At 38.4% G+C, this 15,913-nt stretch overlaps 2 protein-coding genes across 5 annotated transcripts in view; one reads left to right on the plus strand and one right to left on the minus strand.

The window, feature by feature from the left end:
* ABHD18 (abhydrolase domain containing 18) overlaps positions 1-12,076 on the minus strand; it is a 34,795-nt gene extending 22,719 nt beyond the window's left edge. Inside the window, exons 1-3 of one of the 2 annotated variants that reach the window (XM_079919340.1) lie at positions 11,801-12,076; positions 2,624-2,732; positions 1,896-1,980 (exon numbers count right to left, since the gene is read on the minus strand). In XM_079919340.1, coding sequence (XP_079775466.1) covers positions 1,896-1,980; positions 2,624-2,715 — 177 coding nt within the window. In that variant the 5' untranslated portion in view covers positions 2,716-2,732; positions 11,801-12,076. The remainder of the gene's footprint in view (positions 1-1,895; positions 1,981-2,623; positions 2,733-11,800) is intronic. The other variant, XM_079919339.1, reaches the window with a different exon arrangement.
* The window catches only part of MFSD8 (major facilitator superfamily domain containing 8), a 41,943-nt gene continuing 38,030 nt past the window's right edge, over positions 12,001-15,913 (plus strand). For all 3 annotated transcript variants that reach the window (XM_079919338.1, XM_079919331.1, XM_079919332.1), the window contains exon 1: positions 12,001-12,353. In XM_079919338.1, the coding sequence (XP_079775464.1) occupies positions 12,289-12,353 (65 nt within the window). In that variant the 5' untranslated portion in view covers positions 12,001-12,288. The remainder of the gene's footprint in view (positions 12,354-15,913) is intronic.

The raw sequence follows: 15,913 nt of genomic DNA on the forward strand, positions 1-15,913 counted from the left end.
GGGAACTGAAAAAAATATATCCACAAGAACACTAGTACATGAATATTCATAGCATTATTATTCATAACAGTTAAAAAGTAGAAACAACTCAGGACTTCCCTAGTGGTCCAGTGGTAAAGAATCCGCCTTGCAATGCAGGGGATGCAGATTTGATCCCTGGTCAGGGAACTAAGATCCCGCATGCCGCGGGGCAACTAAACTTGCGCACCACAACTACTAAGCTTGCACACCTCAACTAGAGAGAAGCCCGGGTGCCGCAAACTACAGAGTCCACACACTCTGGAGCCACAACTACAGAGCCCATGCACCCTGGAGCCTGCGTGTCACAACTAGAGAAGGGAAAACCCGTACGCCACAACTAGAGAGAAGCCCTCGTGCCACAACAAAAGATCCCACATGCCTCAACGAAGATCCCATGTGCCGCAACTAAGACCTGATGGAGCCAAAAAAAAAAGTAGAAACTCAAATGCCCATCAACTGAATAGTGGATAAACAAAATGTTGTACATATACACAATGGGATATTATTTAGCCATAAAAAAGAATGAAGCAGTGGTACATGGTACAACATGGATGAACCTTAAAAATTTGCTAACTGAAATAAGCCAGAAACAAAAGGCCACATGTTGGATGATTCCATTTATATGAAATTTCCAGAATGGGTGAATCCACAGAGACAACAGATGAGTGATTATCAGCAGGTGGGAGGCTGGGGAAGTGGGAGGTAACAGCTAATGGGTACAGGGTTTCTTTTGGGGGCAATAAAAATGTTCTGGAATTAGATAGTGATAGTTGCACATCTTGGAAATGTAATAATAAAAAACAACAACACTGAATTGTACATTTTAAAAGGTTAATTTTTCTGTATTTGAATTATATCTCAATCTTTAAAAACCGAGAGTGAGAGAGCAAGAGAGAGAAGGTGGGGAGAGGAAGGATATCTGTAAGAAAGCATTCTAAAATCCTAACAGTAATTCCTCCTTGGGAGGAAAATGGAATTAGGAGGTGGAAAGTGGCATAAATTACAGTTTTGATCTTTACTTGGTATGTTTTAAATTTGTTCAAGCCTATGATTTTTTAATAGGAAAAAAACAGAGAAAATGGAAATATTTAGCAAAATTTGAGGGAGAAATGTTCTAAATCCAGAAGATACAAAAGGAACAGCTATGTGGTATAGAGGAGGGATTTCCAATTTATAAGATCCTGTTTTTAGCAGTGAAAGTCTTTTGAAAAATAAAATCTGCTAAAGACATCCAATATATAAATGCAACAAAAGTAGAGTTACTGTGGTTGAAGGCCATGAGGGATGTGAAGCCTACCCAGCTGCAGGCCCTCCCCTACAGCGCTTCAAGTATCCAATTACATAAGCCTAGAAGTGTTTTACAGGAAAACATGGCTGCTTAAAAACAAAATTATTTCAAATATATTTTCTCATATTCTCTAATTTTATAGCATTTTCTTTCTACCCTTCTCTCAGCAATTAACTATATCCCATAACATTTCCCTGATGTTATTTAACAGTTGTTTTGCTAGTAACTTCTCATGTGCTGATTCTCTCAGTAGAGTACTTCCCTGTATTACTTGTAATTCTTCTGAATGTTGAATAATTTAACTCTCTTGAGCCTAAAGATAAAAGATGAGGCTCAAAAAGATCCATCCCTAAATATTTTCTTGTATTTAGTTAAGTATTAAACATATGCTCCCATATAAACATGCATATAGTTACTATAAGCATTCAGTTAGGGTACATAATAGCATTTAAAAAATATTAAATGAAAAATCTATATTGTACTCATGTTTTAGAGTTTATTATTATACTCCAACATTCAGCCCACTCTTGCCACACAGTTATATAAAACCTGAATTTCTATAATTGCATTTCTTTCATCTGAATACCTTATCGATGTATATTGGATAATCACTTGAAACCAGATTCTGACATCTTTCTCGATTTCCAATAATCTTTCTGAATTCAAAGAGTCTATTATGGGAAGGGGGGGAAAAAAAGAAAAAACTTCAGTATTCCCATTATATTGAGACTGATGAAAAGTAATTAAAAATTAGCAAGTCCAGTTCATAAACTATGTTAAAATTTAATTTTAATAATTAAAGAAAAAATTAGGCTTTGATTTTTTTCAAGCTTGACATTTTGTCTCAGAAAAAACATGAGAAATATCATTGCTCCAAAAGTAATTAACATATTCAAGACTCAAAATTAAAGGCACAAATCCCTAAAATTATTTTTCACAAGTTCAAATACTTCCATGAGCTACACTATATCACAGTTTCACAGTCGTTACAAATTCAAGTTACCCAAGAAAGTTTAGTCCCTGAAATCTGTAATGGATAAAAAATTACCAAAGTTAAAAATCTGTGTCTGAGAACTCTTTATTTTTAAGTCTGAATTACTTTTAAAATAGTTCAATTTATGATTATATGGGTTAAAACTTAAGAGCAATAATTAGATAAAAGAGAAAAGGAAATAATTTCTTTCTTATATAGTAGTTAATGCTTAATTTACCAATCACTTTATATTTATAGTAAAGGACTTTGTAACTGAAATGAAGTTTCAAATGTTTACTAAAACAACAAATTTAGAAGAGGCATTCAGAAAAAAGGCTTACCTTTTGAGATCCTCTGGCCTTCCCCATCCTCTGATAAAAAGTTTTGTAAGGAGAAGTCTCCGATATAGAATATCTAACTTGCTCACACCCATTAGTAGCAAACAAACATCTATAAAACAAAAATTTAAATGACTTTAAAACATTTTATTTTACTCGGCAGGTCAACTTTCTAACCACCTCTACAAATATCAGGTAAAAATTAAACGTTGATCTACTCTCTTGGCAACTTTTAAATACACAACACAGTATTGTTAACTATAATTACCATGCTGTACATTATATCCCCACGACTTATTTATCTTAGAGATCTTAAAAGTACTCATTACAAGAAAAAAAACTGTAACTATGAGAGGTGATGGATGTTAACTAAACTCATTGTGGTAAACACATCACAGTATACACATATATCAGGTCATTATGTGATATACTTTAAAATAATACAACATTATCAATTATATCTCAAAAAAACTGGGGGAAAATTTAAAAATGAGATTAAACTAGAACTTTGAATGTATTCTCTTGGAAATAAGATACAAGATACAGGAAAAAGAACTCGGATGAAAGTAGAGAAGAATTAGAGCCCTGAGCTACAGTAAACTCTGAATTCCTCTAGGGCAGGACCTTCCCATCCTCAGTACAGTGACTGACAGTAAATATTCAATATTTGTTGAATAGGAGTGGCTAATACCTATGTAGTACTATTTTATCTGCCAGACACCATTTAAAAACTACACACACACATACACACACACACACACACACACGTACGTTCTTGCTTAAACATCCCAACAATCTTATGAAGATATAGTACCCCAAGACAAGGAAACTGAGGCACAGAGAGGATATGATTTACTTAAGGTCACACAACAAGTGGGGGGCAGACCTAAGACTGAATCTCAGGCACATGGCTGAAGATCTGCTATACTACACTGCCTGTCTTCTACTCTACAGTGCATGAAAATTAATCAGTAATTTTAGTAGTAATTAATCAGTGCTACTACTACTTACGTACCACTTATCTACCTTTCCCAAACATTTCTAAAGTTTTAAAGAAAATCTGCCTCCGTCTTTTCAAACTGAATGGTGTAGTTTTGATTTCCAGGCAAAACCTGATTCAGGTTCAGGGTTTATTCTACTTAGAAAAATGGAAAATGGAAATTTGCAGCTCCATCAGTGAGCTTTAATAAGGGCTTATCTATTACTTTGAATGCTTTTTGGGGAACCACCATTTATGTCATATTTTTACTCTTTGATTTGTAACAAACTACAACTTTAACTTAATGCTCTTCTTTGTTTGCATAAGTGTACGATCTAATCCACCATCAATCGGACTGGCACTTTATTATTTTTATGACTGGACCAGCAAAACCAAATCATTCATACTGCCTCTTACGATTCTCAGGACCAAGAATAAACATTTACTAGCTAATATACTTGTCAGGCCAGCGGTCCCCAACCTTTTTGGCACCAGCGACCGGGTTCGTGGAAGAGTTTCTCCACGCACGGACAGCGGGAGAAAGGGTTCAGGCGGTACTGTGAGCCATGGGGAGCGGCAGATGAAGCTTTGCTTGCTGGCCCGCCGCTCACCTCCTGCTGTGCGGCCTGGTTCCTAACAGGCTTCAGACCAGTACCGGTTCGCAGCCCAGGCGTTGGGGACCCCTGTGTTAGGCAATACAATCAATAGCCAGAGTATAGTATCTAGTATTTTTTGAAACTGCCCACCTCTCTTTTTCCCCAATTTCCACGTGTTATTCATTTTTTATTCTTGATTAAATTTGCTTTTTGCATAATAATGCTAGGAAAAAACCCATAATGCATATCCATCTCTGTTTATTACACTATTCATATCTACTACTATAAGTAAACAAACTGGTATTCTGATTACTAGATTCCTATGAATTATCATTAATCAGTTCACCATAGCTCAGCCATTATTGGATGGCCTAAATGTAAGTTTCTGAATTTTTAAGAATGAGTATTACTTTTTTCATTCATGCAACAGTATTTATTAAGTGCTTACTATATGCCAAGAATTATTTTAGGTCCTGTGCTACAAGATGATCAAGGCACGTTCTTCCTCTCATGGATCTTATACTTCAGGGAAAGAAAACAAATTATTTTTAGGAAAAAAAGTAAGCAAGACTAGATGATGACAACATTATTATCATAATATAACAAGACAACATGATAAAGACCAGAGGGCTCCTTTGATGGTCAAAAAAAGCCTCACTTAACCAAAGAGGTAACATTTAAACCAAGACCTACATGACGAAAAAGAGCTGCCAAATCTTTAAACTGCAAATCTCATTAAAATCATATAAGTTCTGAAGTCTATTCATGTACTATGTTCCAATGAAATTTGTTAAAAACTATCTAGTTAGTGAATAAGGCACAGGAACAGATAATTTATACAAGAAGAAAGGCAAGTGACAGTGATCACATATTCTCTTCTTCATTTTCTAGTTGAAAAATATTCACTGTATGGGCTTCCCTGGTGGCGCAGTGGTTGAGAGTCCGCCTGCCGATGCAGGGGACACAGGTTCATGCCCCGGTCCGGGAAGATCCCACATGCCACGGAGCGGCTGGGCCCGTGAGTCTTGGCCGCTGAGTCTGAGCGTCCGGAGCCTGTGCTCCGCAACGGGAGAGGCCACAACAGTGAGAGGCCCGCGTACCACAGGGGAAAAAAAAAAAATACAGAGTAAAGTTAAGAAGTGTCTCTTCATTTCTGCTAAGCTTCCTCTCCTTCCAAAAGGTAACTGCTATTAATGCTGTACTCTTGTGACCACTTGTTCTATCCATTTATATACATACACATATTTTAGGGATTTTGGTGTGTGTGTGTGGTTTTTCTTTAGTGATTTTATTTTTAAAAAGATTTATTTATTATTTATTTAATTTATTTTTGGCTGTGTTGGGTCTTATTTGCAGCACGCGGGATCTTTGTTGAAGCGTGCAGGGTCTTCATTGTGGTGTGCGGGTTTCTCTCTCGTTGCAGCATGCGGGTTTGGGGTTTTCTCTTCTCTAGTTGTGGCACACAGGTTCCAGGGCACGTGGGTTCTGTAGTTTGCAGCATGCAAGCAGTAGTTGAGGCGTGCGAGCTCAGTAGTTGTGGCACCTGGGCTTAGTTGCCCCGAGGCACGTGGGATCTTAGTTCCCTGACCAGGGATCGAACCCACGCCCCCTGCATTGCAAGATGGATTCTTTACCACTGGACCCCCAGGGAAGGCCTGGTGTGTTTCTTTAAACACAGAATAGATCAACTACAGTATTTGTATTTTTTGACATTTCTTCCTCACCCTGATTATTTATAAATATCTGCAAAGCCCTTTCAATTTCAGGATATACAGGCCTACCTCATTTTTTCTATTAATGGGTGAGTTTAACCTATTTATATATTTTTATTATGATGATAATTTTTCTATTTTTTTGTTTTATTGACTTCAGTATTTTTTAATTATTCATATTTGTTTTACATTTGAGTGTATGTACATTTGAAAGTGATACATTTAAGATGCAATATATCATAACAGCTAAAAGCATATACTCTAGAGGCAAACTCCCTTGGTTGAATCCTTTACTATGTGACTTTGAGCAAGTCACTTATCCTTTCTGTAACCCATCTGTAAAACAGGGATAATGACAGTACTTACCTCAGATTGGTGTGAGAAATAAATGAGTTACTATACTTGAAGCACTTAAACAGCACTTTGCAAATTTAAGTGCTATACTTACTAATAATAGCAACATTATTATTGATTATCCTTATAACTATTTAATACTCAAACCTGTATTTCCATGTTCTATATAATATTTATTAACTCCTGATGATAACTAATGAAAGATATATTTGATCCCTTCTCCCCACCACCCAATTTTAGTTGATATTTTTTTACTGCTTATCTTTATAACTTTAAGTATACTAATATCTCTAATCCTTAAATGATAGCTCTATAACTGATTGTGAAAGCTGAGGAAATCTGTATACTTTTTTTTTTAAGAAGAAAAATTTTATTTCAAACAGGTTCAGTGGTATGTGTGCTACAGCAAAGGCTGATTGTAGCAGTTTCCTTTCAAACCTGCACTGATGTATAAATTAGACATTATTTGGGAATGATTAATTTCTGGTAAAATGTAGATTTAATCCAACATTACACCAATTTTTACATTTATTGTAGACCCTATTTTAGTACTAGAGGTTAAATTTTCATCACCAAAAAATGAGAATATCCTTACAGCTACTTCTAAGGTAATGAGCTGTGAAATTAATTCCTCACTATTGCTTTGAAAATATACCCCTAGGTTGTTAAGAGAAATTCCGACTTCATCCAAATCTGTTATTTAATTCTTCAGTCATCATCTACTGTTGGCTTGATTGTCACTCCTCTTCTTAGACAGCTTTTGCACTTTTGCTGCTTTCTTGTCTCCTTCAGTGAGTACACCTAGAAGCCGTCTAAGCAGGAAATAGGAAATTTCCAATTCTGTGAAGACCTCAGGTAAAGCTCCAACTGCACCAAGTACCTGCCCCACCATTCCGTCAGCCTGGCACAAAGCGTGATCAATATATATATATATATTTTTTTGCGGTACGCGGGCCCCTCACTGATGTGGCCTCTCCCGCCGCGGAGCACAGGCTCCGGACGCGCTGGGCTCACGGGCCCAGCCGCTCTGCGGCATGTGGGATCCTCCCGGACCAGGGCACGAACCCGTGTCCGCTGCATTGGCAGGCGGACTCTCAACCACTGCGCCACCAGGGAAGCCCTACTTAGTTCTTCTGAGTTGTTCTAGCAAATTATTGATCCAAGGGGGTTACAGGAAGCCCCAAATCTGTAGCCAAGTCAGTCAAAAGTCTGGCTGGCATCAGAAGCAATGGCATCTGGAGAACTGAACCTTTAACTGGTGGGATCTGCACTGACTCCTGTAGTGTTAATCTATGGGTGATTAATATCACCCATAGATTAACTCAATAGAGTTCAAGTGAGTATACCCAGCTGTGGTAGAAATGGAACAGTTTATTCTTTACCCAAATAGCAAAATTCTTAATTAGTGTTCTGTATTTCAAATAAGAGACCAACTCTTTTTATATATTAAGATATGCAACTCTATTCAGGGGGCTTCTAGAGCATAAGGAAAAAATTCCGAGTGATGAATGATGATTTTAATTTTTTACTCTTTGTGAAACTGTGCAACTCAGATTGGGACTTGAACCCATGGGCCAGGGCTTGAACCCAGCCAAAACCCAGACTGGGACTCGAACCCACAGTCTTTTAACTGAGATCACACACCTGGTCTCAGGACTTAATGAAGCTCAGGTTCTTGATGTCTCATTGCAGAAAGAATTCAGGGAGAGACAAAGTGAAAGGTAAAAAGTGGATTTATTTAGAGAGAAACACAATCCACAGAGTGTGGGCCATCTCAGAAGGTGAGAAAGGCACCAGGGTACCGGCTTGTCAGTTTTTATAAGGGTAGGTAATTCCATAGGCTAGTGAGTGGGAGGAGTATTCCAGCTATTTTGGGGAAGGGGTGGGAATTTCCAGAAAGTGGGCCACTACCTACTTTTTGACCTTTATGGTCGGCCTTGGAACTGTCATGGTGCCTGTGGGTGTGTCATTTAGCTTGCTGATGTGTTAAAATGAGCGTATCCTGAGGTTTAAGGTCTAGCGGAAGTCGACTAGTCTGCCATCTTGGACCTATTTGGTTCTAATCAGTTTATGTCCTGTCCTCAGGCTCTGTCATTCTTTTAAAGGTTGTGCCCTGCCCCCTTCCCTCCTGTTTCACTTGGGTCTTTCTGGAATTGTTCAAAAAATAGCACTGATACATTTTCATGTACATTTATTAAACTGCAGGAGAACAACGGCATGTCATTACAAGACAGGACTTCATTATCTTTTGCAAGTATTATAGACTACTTATTTTCTCTACAGTGGTAGGAAAAGAATGAGGGGCCAATATCTTCCCTTGTAACATCCACAGCTTCAAAAGCAATATGCATATTCCATGTTAGTGTAAAAAACAACAAAATTCTAACACTCATGTTTTACAGTAAGAAGAAAAGTACTAAACTATTCATGAGACAACCCATTTTTCTACACAGTATTCTTCTGGGGTGGTAATAGATAAACAAGCTAAGACAAACATGCAAAAGTACAAAGTTGCCAGAGAATAGGAAAAGACCTGAGAAAAATGAACTCTTCAAGTATTTTGTAAAGTTCTATATTTATTAGGTGCCTAAATTGTTTAGGCATTTCTAATTTTCAACCCTATACTAGGAAAGATGCTGAATCACTTTAATTTCATGTAACATAGGCCATAAGAGTCAGCACTCCAAATCTAGAGCCAGCATTTTCCTTGCTACATTTACCTGACAGTAAACAACTGACCAATCATGAACAGAAAGCAAATCAAACACACACATGGCTTATGATAATCTTCGTTCTGGGAGTCTGGGGTTACACAGATCTTCTTAAATCCCATTTCAGCCCCAAGAATGATATAAAATACCAGGTTTTCTGGGATGCTCTAAACATGTAGGTCTTTCTAGGCAGGGCTAACTGCTATCCAGTGCCACCATGAACAGATAATAATCCAAGCCCAGGGTAAAGATAACTCCAATATACCAAGAGGAGGCCCCATCTGGAGCCACATCAGATACTTTTTAAAGTCCCCACATTAAGCTGAACTGACACCAGTGAGCTTGTGCAGAAACAGGACCCACTTTTGCAGTGTGTATCAAGCCAAACTGACACAATTGTCATCTATACTTTTATATAGACAATGCAAAAAAGAAAAACAAAGTGAAACAAATATAGAAGTTCTAGTATAGTGCCAAGGAATGAAAAGTCTTTCTTGGAAATGAGCTCTATTGCTAAAATGACACTCAATGTCTATTTACGCCATCTAGTACTTTTACCGCCTATCACTCAAGTACTTAAGCATTTAAGTGCAACACTAATTGTTTCTGGACTTTTATCCTCATATAGTTGATACATATCTCAAAGGCATATATGAAATAAAAAAAAATACCACCATGTACAAGAACTTTACTCCACAAAAATGCAGACCTAATTTTTATCTTATAACTTCACTTTAAAATCACTTATTTTCAATGCAAGTTTAAGTAGCAACTTACAGTAGGGTTTAGATACACCAATATCCACTATTAAAATCTATTACGCTACCTCGACAAATTTAATTCCTTTCCATCTTAATTTGGAGAAGAATAAGAAAACAGGAACTTTGTTTATTTGTTTGGAGAGGTATCTATTCTAGCTGTCTATTCTATTCTAAGCAGTCACCTAAGGAAATACAACAGGTGGACTGTATCATATGCTTATGTGAAACATTTAGCAAATAATCGAATCTCTTTTCAAATTTAGTTCCTCTTTTCCATGGGCTTTGAAAGAAATAATTAGGTTTTTAAACAAATTTTTTTAATGTTTACTGTGGATGTTGTATGTTTCTAAGAAATGATTTGTTCCTTTTTTTTTTTTTTATCGGTACAATACACAGAGCTTATTTAGATTTCACCAGTTGTACATGCATTCATCCCATGTACTTCTGCCATCTGAAGTCATCACTTGGAGGCAACAATGGAAAATAGCAGTGTCAGAAGACCTGGGTTCTTCACTAGCAGTGTGAAGGTGGCTTGAATAAGCCACCTTAAACTATAAAGAGGGAATAATAGCTGGCCTAATACATAATAGCAAATTATTTCATTTATATAAAAATTGATTACTTGTTTTGAAATATTTTAAGAGATATGGGAAAAGAATCTTGACCTTCTTTTCATAGGAAGGCTGGTGGTGAAAAGCACAGGTTTTACAGTCAGGAGTCCTGTGTTTCTTGGATTCTAGCTCTGTTGCTAATTGGAGGTGTGACCCTAGGCAAATTACTTAATCTCCATACTTTCAATTTCCTTGTATGCTTGAGACAATCCCACCTCAGAGGATTGTTGTAGGGATGAAATGAGGTAATTCAATAAGTGTTCATTCAACATATATTTATTTAGTAACCATTCTGCTTGGTGCAATACTGGTTAAAAGTTCCTTTATCAAATATACATATATATATATATATATATGCCATACTCTGTGCTAGGCTCCAGAGATTTAAAAGAAGCTGAAGATATAGTAAAGCAACATTATGACAAAAAAATACTAATTTTACCCATGTACCTTCTTGGAAACAATCACAGGAATCTGATATGCTTTTGTGAGCTGTTACAAACAAATTTGCAAGACTGAATCCAAGTATACAATGTCAGGTCTGGATTCAGAAGATAATTCTGAACTAGTAGAAAACACATTTCAAGTTTAGCTGTTCACCAGTGGAATGTGTCAAACAGGATACACACAAGGTCACAAACAAGACAAAGATCAGAGTGATGTCATATACCATACAACACATAACCAGTATAGTGCCTGGCATAGGATAAGTGCTCCTAAATATTGATCGAAAACAACTGAATTTGAGTCTCAACTCTGATACTTTCACACTGAGTGATTCTGGGTAAGTTATTAACTTTTCTAAGCCTTAGTTCTCTGTAAAATAGAAACGTGTCTGCTTTACCTGTCATAGAACAGTTGTGATCAAATGAAATCACATAAGAATGTATCTAGTGCTAATAAAACAGTAATTGTGACACACATGACTACTGCTACCAATTAGCTTACAAGCCTGCTTGTAGGGGTAAGACGTTAATATGTAAGCACCAGGAAAGGAGCAGCACCAAGATCTACTGAAAACAAACAAAAACAACCCAGAACATATTTTCTAAAAATGTCATTTTCCTTGTGATGAAAAGATCTGGTCATTGTCAAACTGGTGCTGTGGCTTTTCTAACCCCCAGATTACAGCAGCAGGCTCTGCTGAGTGGCATCTTGCACGGCGGAAGCTCTCAGTCCACGCAGGCGGCGGTGGGTTCGAATTTGAGGATCATCTTCATCCCAGGTCCTAATAAGGCACTACGGGTAAGGTGCCTTTGTAGTTAGCCGAGCAAGAAAACCACAGCGCGTAACCACCTCCACCTTCCACAGGGAGAAGGGACAGCCCGCCTGCCCACCTCACTCGGCCCGGGACCCCCGCATCTCCCGCCAAGCCTTGCGCTCTCAGTCCTGCCTACTGGCACGTAGGCAAGCGCGGCAAGAGGCTTGGGAAGCGCGGCTGGGACCGTCTACTTACTCAATGGCCGCTTGGTGGGCGCCTGCTGTCCAGCTGGCCGAGACTCCGAACACCGCGGCTCTCTAGCCTCTCGGGACTCGCCTCCTTTCTGAGGCCCAACCGCAGCTACAGCAACCTCTCCTGGAACTGAGAAGCGACGAGGAGCTGACAGGGAAGCTGGGGAGGAGGACGAACCCTGGGCGGGGTGGCTGTTTGGACACGCCCCCGAACACTCCCCGGCTCTTCCGCGTCTTGTTCCTGGAGGCGGAGAGGCCCGTACCCTGGAGGAGGATAAGGACTTAGGGCCCCGCCCTTAACACTCGTCATCCTCTCGGCACCGCCCCTCCTCCCGGGGGCCCCCGCCTCTGACCTGGGGTGCTCCGCCCACTCTGGTCTCTGGGCGTGCACGCGCACTTGCTGGCCTGTTTTGACAGCTTCAGGCCGCCTGGAATGGGAGGGAGCAGGAGGTATCGCGAGAGTTGGCCCCAAGCCTTGTGGGAACAGTAATTATGGCGAGCTTGGGGGTAGAGGCTGAGCAGGAGCCGCTTTTAGGCCACAGCATACCCGGAAGCAGGTGAGCGGATGTTGGGGGAAGGCCTTCTGACCCTCCTGCGCTATTGGGACTGGTCCCTTTCCCTGCATCAGGCTTTGTGGGCCGAAGGAGGGGTGTCAGGGTGGCGGGAGCCGGCGGCAGGTTGCGCGAGACTTGGAGATGCGCTTTCACTTCCGCGGGGCGCCTTGAGCCGGCGGGTTCTGTTGAAGGTGTTGAAGAAACGCAAACTGCCTCTTGTACCTTTACACCAACGCTGATGCAGCAACCAAGCCTCTGCATTTGGCCCTTTACAGAACTGATTATACGTTTCACACAGTTTTATTCGAGACTTGAAGATACCGGTCTCAGTATTCACTTAACTAATTGCCTGATAACTTCTTGATACTTTTTTGCAAGTAAACCTAAGATGACCTCCCCTTTCTCCTATGTCAAATGTATAAAGACTAATTTTTAAGCATTTAAGGGATGAAGTGTATTTTGACCCTTATTATTCTGGTTATTTTGACCCTGGAGTTGTTAGAGTTTGTTTCTTACTCTGCAGTTATGTATTTAAACCTTTAGGAAAACGAAGTTAAGTATTATTTTAAACATATATAATTATTACAGTAAAGTAACTAAATTCACAGGTAAACTTCAGCTGTCTATATGTGGAGATATGTCAGTCCCAACATCCCAATTCATCCCACTGCCCCCCCAACCATAAGTTTGTTCTCTACATCTGAGACTCTATTTCTGCTTTGCAAATAAGTTCATCTCTACCATTTTTCTAGATTCCACATATAAGTGATATCATGATATTTGTTTTTCTTTTTCTGACTTACTTCACTCTGTATGACAATCTCTAGATCTGTCCACGTCTCTGCAAGTGGTACTGTTTCCTTCTTTTTATGGCTGAGTAATATTCCATTGTATATATGTTCCACATCTTCTTTATCCATTTCTCTGTCGATGGACATTGAGGTTGCTTCCATGTCCTGGCTGTTGTAAATAGTGCTGCAGTGAACATTGGAGTGCATGCATCATTTCGAATTATGGTTTTCTCTGGATGTATGCCTAGGAGTGGGATTGCTGGATCATGTAGTAGCTCTATTTTTAGTTTTTTAAGGAACCTCCATACTGTTCTCCATAATGGCTGTACCAATTTACATTCCCACCAACCGTGTAGGAGGGTTCTCTTTTCTCCACGCTCTCTCCAGCATTTATCGTTTGTAGAATTTTTGTTGATGGCCATTCTGACCAGTGTGAGGTGATAGCTCATTGTAGTTTCTCTAATAATTAATGATGTTGACCATCTTTTCATGTATTTGTTGGCCATCTGTATGTTTTCTTTGGAGAAATGTCTGTTTAGGTCTTCTGCCCAGGTTTTGATTGGGTTGTTTGTGGGTTTTTTGATATTGAGCTGCATGTGCAGTTGGTATATTTTGGAGATTATTCCCTTGTCAGATGCTTCGTTTGCAAATATTTTCTCCCATTCTGAGGGCTGTCTTTTCATTTTGTTTATGGTTTCTTCTGTTGTGCAAAAGTTTTTAAGTTAATTAGGTCTCATTTGTTTATTTTTGTTTTTATTTTCATTACTCTAGGAGATGGTAGAAAAAGATCTTGCTGTGATTTATGTCAGAGAGTATTCTGCCTATATTTTCCTCTAAGAGTTTTATACAATAGTATCCAACCTTACATTTAGGTCCTTAATCCTTTGAGTTTATTTCTGTGTATGAGCACCAAACCTTTTTTAAAAATCACTTTGTTTGAAACCCTTTGGAAAATGTATTTGTCAGGTCCCTGATTTACTAAATGGAATATATGGAATGTAATTTTGTTTACATTTTATCTTGAGATCATTAAAATGAATGTCAGTGCTGAAATATATTGTGATAGAGTGACATCCTCCGGGCCTAATAAGGCATTTGGGACTATGTGCTGCTATACTGATTTGTTCTACAGTGCTATACTTTTCACATCTATTTTTCATTTTTCAGCCTATTCTGTTTCTGGCAGACTATTCCTCATCATGTTTTTGTTATCTGTTGGCAACCTCTGTTTTTGTTGCTGTCTGCAAACTTCTCCCAACTTTTCTTTGGGACTTCTAGTTTGCTGTGGCTTTGAAAATCATGTATCTAAGCTTAATAGAATTGTAGGGAGTTAGAACATGGAAGCTCTGACTGAAAGCTAAAGGTCTCTCGTATTAATCAAGTGCATGAGCTTGAGTACATGGACTTTGTGATTTCTGGATTTTTCAGCATTGTTTTTGCTTCCTCCTAATTCTTGGTTGTTTTCCAGATAGATTTCAGGATCCTTGAGTTATGGTTAGATGTATTCTTATGGTACATTCTGTCACTTTGTCCAAATAAACCTACTTTAAAAGGGGATTTTTTTTTCTTTCTCTTTTGTTCAAGTAATTGATGCTCATTAGGGTCCATTTAAATTCAGATGTTCTGCCTATCTGAATTTAATTTCTAGATTTAGCATTTTTAAAATAAAAAGGGAGTATTTTGAGAATAATTCAATAAGTGTACTGTCTTTAAAAACGTAGATTCCCTAGTAAAGGGAACATATGTAAAACTAACTGGCAAGCCCTGTTCACTTTGAGTAAATTGCAAAAAGATGAGCCTAGTTCACCACCAACCTCAGCCTTTTATCAAGTCCTCAGGAATCCCCACTGACCTTATCCATAGAATTTAAGAGACCAGGGTTGGCAGACTTTTCCTGTAAAGGCCCATATGGTAAATATTTTAGGCTTTGCAGGCCAGGAGGCAAAATCAAAGTTATTATATAGGTACTTAGATAACAAGAAAGAAAATAAATTTCCACAAAATTTTGTAGTAATGAAATTTAAAATGTAATAATAAATGAGTACAATTTTTTGTAATACAAGTCTAATAATGAATGTTATTGTTCATTGTCAATGTTATTGTCAAAGTTAATGTTTTCTGTCATGAAATTGATCACAAATATTCAACTGTAAAAACCATTCTTAGCTCATGGGCTACACAAAAACATGTGGTAGACCAGATTTGGCCTATTAGACTGTAGTTTGCTGATCCCTCTCTTAGAATATCCTAAAGTATTATAGGTGCTTAAAATTTTTCTTTGCAACGTTAGCCTAGTCTCTGTAAAACAAATATTACTAGAACTTATGGTTGTATACAAGATACTTTTATAGAACATTCTCAATTTATTTCTTTTAATTTCTATAACTTTTATACCATTGCACTATTTTGTCAGTGACCACACACTGCTTTCTTTTTCCTCTTTCAATATGGGTTCTTTTTTGCTGTTCAGTAGTTCACAGATGCTCTCTCTGGTAAAAGTACAATTTTATTTTTCCCCTCAGTAAATCCATGTGTATTCCTCATAGTTTTTGAGTCGCAACTTTGATAAACATGCTATCATTTTTTTTTTAATTATTATTTATTTATTTATTTTATTTTTGGCTGTGTTGGGTCTTCGTTTCTGTGCGAGGGCTTTCTCTAGTTGTGGCAAGTGGGGGCCACTCTTCATCGCGGTGCGCGGGCCTCTCACTATCGCGGCCTCTCTTGTTGCGGAGCACAGGCTCCAGACGCGCAGGCTCAGTAGTTGTGGCT

The sequence above is a fragment of the Stenella coeruleoalba genome (assembly GCF_951394435.1).
Source record: "Stenella coeruleoalba genome assembly, chromosome: 4".
NCBI lineage: Eukaryota > Metazoa > Chordata > Mammalia > Artiodactyla > Delphinidae > Stenella > Stenella coeruleoalba.